The sequence below is a fragment of the Mobula hypostoma genome, chromosome X1 (genome assembly GCF_963921235.1).
Source record: "Mobula hypostoma chromosome X1, sMobHyp1.1, whole genome shotgun sequence".
NCBI classification, from domain to species: Eukaryota; Metazoa; Chordata; class Chondrichthyes; order Myliobatiformes; family Myliobatidae; genus Mobula; species Mobula hypostoma.
The window spans coordinates 37,166,708-37,173,526 of record NC_086128.1 but is presented as its reverse complement, the minus strand read 5'-3'; the positions used below and the strand labels follow the sequence as shown (position 1 = coordinate 37,173,526).

The 6,819-nt window shown below is 40.5% G+C and overlaps 1 protein-coding gene across 1 annotated transcript in view; it reads left to right on the top strand.

Moving 5' to 3' along the window:
• Nucleotides 1–1,240: 1,240 nt before the first annotated feature.
• aarsd1 (alanyl-tRNA synthetase domain containing 1) overlaps nt 1,241–6,819 on the top strand; it is a 12,073-nt gene continuing 6,494 nt past the window's right edge. Inside the window, exons 1-2 of the mRNA XM_063037829.1 lie at nt 1,241–1,368; nt 6,628–6,756. Coding sequence (XP_062893899.1) covers nt 1,330–1,368; nt 6,628–6,756 — 168 coding nt within the window. The 5' untranslated portion in view covers nt 1,241–1,329. The remainder of the gene's footprint in view (nt 1,369–6,627; nt 6,757–6,819) is intronic.

Below are 6,819 nucleotides of genomic sequence, written 5' to 3'. Positions count from 1 at the left end.
AGGCCATTCAGCCTGTCAGGTCCTTGCAAGTCCCAGACAAACAATGCCATCAGTCCCATTTCCTCTCTTCCCTTTGTACCCCTCCAACTTACTTTCCTTTACATGCTCAGCAACTACACATTGATTCCTTTACCATTTACCTACACTATGGGGTCATTTACAGGCACCAATTAGCCTACTGGCTCCTCTTTCGGGTGTGAGAGGAAATACAAGCATCCTTTGAAAGCCCTTTCAGAGGGAGAACATAAGACCATAAGATATAGAGTAGGAGCAGAATTAGGCTATTTGGCCCATTAAGTCTGCTCCACCATTTCATCAGAGCTGATCCAATTTTCCCTCTCAGCCCCAATCTCCTGCCTTCTCCCCATATTCCTTCATGCCCTGACTAATTAAGAATCTATTAACCTCTGCCTTATATATACCCAATGACTTGACTTCCACAGCTGCCTGTGGCAACGAATTCCACAGTTTCACCACACTCTGGCTAAAGGAATTCCTCCTTATCTCCACTCTAAATTGACATCCCTCTATTCTGAGGCTGTGACTTCTGTAAATAACACAAACAAAGCAATAAAGGTCAAGATCAATTCCAGGTCCTTCAAGATATGAGACAGAACCAATAACTACTGTGACACTATCCCTCAGATATTTAGTGGCCAAATATTGTTTTTTAATTATTTATATCTCTAAGAAGGCAAAACGATATTTTTAGAATATCGCCTGAAACGTCGACTGCACCTCTTCCTATAGATGCTGCCTGGCCTGCTGCGTTCACCAGCAACTTTGATGTATGTTGCTTGAATTTCCAGCATCTGCAGAATTCCTGTTGTTTGCGATATTTTTAGAGATTGGCATTGCATCAGGATTGTCATGATAGCTGCATCTTTGAAAATACTTTTTCTTCAAACGTGGCTGTGTAGATTTTTTTTGCTGGAAACTAACTGAGCTAAATAGGTAACGATAATAAACAGAACAAAATTTAAAATATATTTTATCAATAAGAGAAATATATAAATATTCAGTAATTAATTGCAAACTTTAAGCAATTCTTGGATAACGTATTCCCAAAAAAATCGTTCATGATATTACATTTGTTATAATAATTTACGAGTATTTCAGTTTATACTTTCATGTGCGCAAACATGACGCAATTGCTACCTCTATGGAATGTCAAAACGACTGATGCAATCCGAAACTGGAACGCGCGATAATGTCTGTCCCTCGCGTCGACCCTTATCTGGATTTGCGCATGTTCAGAGCGGATGTTGAAGCGGAGTGTCCCTATTAATAGTTTTTAAGCTTTCCGAGGTAGTTGCACGGCTTGGCGCAATGGTGTTTCAGTGTCAGAAACAATCCTATTTGAAGGAGGTACGGATAAGCCAGGGAGGTCAAGTAAATAGAGACACATGAGATTGCAGATGCTGGAATCGGGGCGGCAAACACTCTAGAAGGATTCAGCGGGTCGAGCAGCATCTGTGGGGGCAGAGGTGGGTCGACGGTTTAATCCTGATGAGGGTTCTCGACCCGAAACTTCGACCTCTACAGTTGCTTCTGGGTTCCCCCAGCAGTTTTTTTTTATTATTGCTAGTTAATGACTAGAGACTATCAGAGAGGAAATACGAGTCTGGAGGGAGTTTCACAGGGAGGAGGGGAAGGATGGGGCGGAAGAGGATTCAGGGTCGGGAAGGGGCAAGGCAAAGGAAAAAGAGAAAAATCCTTGAGAGTAGACGTGGGAGTACAAATGTGTGGTTATGTGTTAAGATATATGGGTGGGAGAAGGTAAGTGGTTGTTTTTGTGACTGGAAATCCGTTACCGCTGAGGTTAATTGGGGGTTATTAATCTTTTATGAATGAATTGGACAAATGCAGGGGGATTATAAAAAGATTTGCATATGATGTAAAATTGCCCCTGTCGTGGAGAGTGAGGAGTAAAGCATTAGACTGCTGGAGGGCAGATGTTTAAATTGGCAGAAACGTGACAAACGAAATTTAATCCAGGGAAGTGTAAAGCAATGGATGCCATGTGATCTTTAGTTCCATGCTCAAATTTGAACTTGTTTTCAATGATTAGCATCACTTTCACCATGTACCTATTCTAAATCAATTGGACTGATCAATGTGAATGGTGACCCTGCATATTTCTGTCAGGAAATCACTGAATATTAGTCTATATTCAAACTCCTGCTAATTTTTTGATTTCTTTCCTTTCTTGTTTAAGAGTACCGATTTCAAAAGATCTGAATAAAAGCAAATACAGTGGATTCTGGTTAATTGGGCTATAGGTTAATCGGAGCAGCTGCTTATTTGGGACAACTCTTAAATTAGAGTCAGGTTTAATATCACCAGCAATAAGTCATGAAATTTGTTCTCTTTGTTTATTTGGCACACTATGCTGTTTAATTGGGACAGGAGACTGTTGCCGCACATTTTCTAACTAGCGTCAGACAGTTGCACTTGAATGGCACTTAGACACTACACTGTACTTAGAGTGAACCATTTTTAAATAGCGCAAATTGTGTGAGCTTGTGTTCAAAAAGCAGTGATTTTCGTTGCTCATAGTTGGCTAGAAATGAGCAGCAAGACAAATCAGAACTGTTTTGCTCACTGCGGTTTCAAGTATTCAGGCTTGGAGATGCCAGAAATGGCCGGCAGTGAAAATGAAATTATTTCATCTCTTCAAGTTAGAAACAATGAAGAATTTGAAGGTATCGACAAATCACCTTGAATATTACAATTAAAATGAAGATTTGGATAATGCAATCATTGATAGCATTGTATGGAAGCAGTACATGATCTTTTCTAGGTGTCTGTGCCGATTATGTTTATTTGCAATCAGTCAAAAGAATGCAGCAGTGTACACTGGATGAATTCCTTCGCTGATAACTATTAGGATCAAATACACAGTTTTATTGTAGTAGTGTTGATAGTGTTCTAATTTGTTCTGCATTTCATTTAAATACATAATTTGTTACTTGGTTAAATGGTAGTTTTTCTTAAGACCTTTTTAACTATTTCCATGAAACTAATTGAGACAGCCGCTTAATTGGGCCAAAATATACTGGTTTCGATGTGTCCTAATTAACCAGAATCCACTGTTTTAGCAAATCTATTACTATCTATAGAGAGAAAATAATTTGGTGCTTCCAGTGAAGGCCTGTATCAAAATACAAAGGGTGATTGACAAGTTCATGGCCTAAGGTAGAAGGAGTCAGAATTTTAGAAAACCTAGCACATTTATTTTTCAACATAGTCCCCGCCTACATTTACACACTTAGTCCAGTGGTCGTGGAGCATACGGATCCCTTCTTTGTAGAAGTCAGCACCTTGGACCTCCAGAAAGTGGTCCACAACAAGTGTGATTGATAAGTTCGTGGCCTAAGGTAGAGGGAGATGAGTTATTTACTTCAAGCTTTCTGCATAATCACTCAGAGTTGGACTGCACGTGCACGTAATGAGAGCTGTATAACTCATTTCCTTCTACCTTAGGCCACGAACTTATTAATCACCCCTCGTAGGAATGTCTCAGAAAGACATCCCATTGAGCAAAAAGTTAATGAGTAATATCAAAGGGAAAACATTGCAGTAATTGGAGTCGTACTTTGTACAAAGGAAGTTGACTAGTTGTTGGAGGTCAGTCATTCCAATGTCTGAATATCTTGAGACAGTGTCTTTAGAATAGTCTTTAACTGCTTCATCAATGAATAGCATTCAGTTATAAAGTGAGAGGGGAGGGTGTTTGCATAATGTTCAATTTAATTTGCAACTCTTTAGCAAATTACGCCATCCATATCTACAGGCAACAGGATGCTCAGACGAGTGATAAGTGGCACTTAAAGCTAATTTATACTTGTGCATCAAATTGACGCCGTAGGTATGGCGTAGCCGCATACCCTACACCATACCCTATGCTGTACCCTACCCCGTAGCCTGACGCGCACCTCCCCAAAAATGTAACTACGCGTCGCGGCAACGCAGACCGCAACAACTGTGATTGGTCCGCTTGGTAGCATCACATTTCCTCCTACGCTGCAATAGCTTCCCATTGGGCGACTGAAGGGCAGGGAAGGAACTCTGGCTGCGATGCTTTCCATAAAGCTTTACAGACCTCCGAAATTATGGAGGACCTTGTGCTTGACGCCAGTTTGTAGCTAGCTGCTACAGCCTGTTGACTTCCACCTGAAGCTAAAACTCGAATGGTGATTGCCAGTCTCTGAGTATACTGTGCGTACACTGATGCGAGATAAATGGTTGGAGACGATGAACCAAATCGTCAAATCTACCTGCCGACATCCGAAAATATTTGAAATACATTTCCTCGTCCATGTCTCTCAGTGGCCGGACAAGCACAGAAAATTCACCCTCCTTCAGTTTCAGTCGCCATTGTTTGAAGTTTGAGTTTCTTCGTGTTGAAACTCAACACGAAGAAACTCAACACAGTGGCATAGAAACCCCACTGCCAACTAGCGTTTTGGCGGTGAATTGCAGAGTGATGCAGACGCACCAAAGCACGAGTATAAATGCTCACAACGGCGTAGCCCACTTGCGTAGGCTACGGCGTAAGCTAGTACGCACAAGTATAGATCAGCTTTTATGCCAGAGACATGCCCTGGCAATGACCTTATCTGACATGATAGGGTTTAACCACGTGTTCAATGACATTACTGGCAAGAGCCTGTTGATGTACTTACCCAACTGAGTGTAGTTCCATTAATAGTCAAAGCTTGAGTCCATCCAGGATGAAGCAGTTCACTTAACTGGCATCCTATCAACAAGCCTAAACAACTGCAATGTGTACCATCTACAAAGTGCATTGCTGTTATTTGCTCATGACACTGACAACACCTTCCAAAAACCAAGGACAAGAACAGCAAACAAATGGGAACAGACCCATCTGCATAATTCCCTCCAAGTTACACGTCATTCTGATTAGGAAAGATATCGTCAGTCCTTCATCATTCTTAGGTCTAACTAAATACAGTCAGTTGAAAAGTTTCACCAAATCCAATCATGCTCAAATACCAGAAAATTAATACGTGACAAAAATCGTACATGGGTTATTGCGCAATGACAGAACAAATACTGTGTGCCACAGTATAAGTTTAGAAGGCAAACGAGATTACCGTTGTTTGAAAATTCCTCAACATGTAATTTGGGTCAAGTCGGTCTACTTGAGAAGCCAATACTAGGGTTGTGCTATACTTGAGTGGAAAAGCTACCATTCAATTGACCCCATTCAAGCAGTTGTGAAATAGAAAATAATTAATCTGCTGCAGAGAAACAAATGCTGGTAACATGTTTATCCACTGCACTTTAAGAGTGTGTTTTTTATTAGTAGACATTTCTCTGTTCTTCTGCATTTATTTAAAAAGTTCTGTAGTTTAATTATAATTTTTCTTAAAGCTAAAGGAAAAAAATTCAGATGCAAAATGTGTAAATATACCAATGGTGATTGAACACTCCTTTTTCCTGCAGGATTCAACTTGTGCCAAGTGTAACTTCTCTTGTGTGAGATGTGCATAAATCCACAAACTGTTGTTTTACCCTTTTAGTGCAATGTTGATCACACTACAAATGGGCAGAGCCCACAGGCTGCGGGCTATTCCAACTTTTCTGCCATTCCTGGGGTTTCTCAGGAGAGGTAACATTTATTTTTCTTATTTAAACAAAAAGGGAAAGATTTTTGTTCAAGTCCTTAAAAATCTTTCAATAACAGCCATCACCCTCATCCTTCCCCCTCAGCTCAGAACTCCTCCAGAATTAACACTGCTCCAACCTCCTTTCCCTGCTTGCCCTCCAAATGGTTCATGCACTAACAGTACAATGCCGTTCTAGGACCTTTTCCTAAAGCTCCTCCGTGGAGCTATTTTTGGAATTACATTTTTAAATCAGGACCTAAAAGTGAATTGGAGACGGCGGGCGAAACTGGCTGCCGTTGGTCGTAAAACTTGTATCGTGCAAGCAACTGAGTCTTATTTTCCCATAATTTGTGGAACTTTCACTATCAGTGGTAATAAGAGATCAATCTGCTGCATCTAGAGCATTTATTGTTTCTTATACTATTACTGCTGTGACAGTTGGAGTGATTTGCATGCATGTGTAGCCACAAAACAAGCTGTTGGAGTATACTTGAGGGTTTCATCACAATGGGACCAGTTTATGTCTATTTTCTCACAGATCCCTCACTAGTTTGCCGAAATGCTCTCCAGTCTATTATTTGCCTGCAAAATGCTGGAGGAACTCAGCAGGCCAGGCAGCGCCTATGGAGGGGAATAAGCAGTCGACTTTTTGGGCTAAGAACTTCCATCAGGTCCAAAATGTCGAATGTTTATTCATTTCCATCGTTGCTGCCTGACTTGAGTTCCTCCAGCATCTTGTGTGTGTTACTCTGGATTTCCAGTATCTGTGCAATCTCTTGTCCTTATCATGTGTCTAATTAATTTGACTGGATGTTTTTCACTTTTTTACAAATAGAGAAGTAATTTTAACATTTTTCATATTTCAAGGTTTTGTAGCAGATCAATATTTTCATTTTTACTCTTATCAATAGTGTTAATATATTTGCGTACTGCTGTAATGCCCCAGTTTCCTTTGTTCCTTTTCTTGTTTACACATTGCCTTTCGTTCCAGTTTGAGACTACTGTGGTATCATGTACGCCAGCAGAGCTGAACACCGCACTTCATGGGAAAAAGGAAACACTGAAAGGTTTCAACGTGATCCTTGAGGACACACTGCTATTTCCAGAGGGAGGTGGGCAGGTCAGAATGGTTTGTTACTCAAAGAGTTAAACTGTGTATTTGATTTTGCATTGATTCATGTGA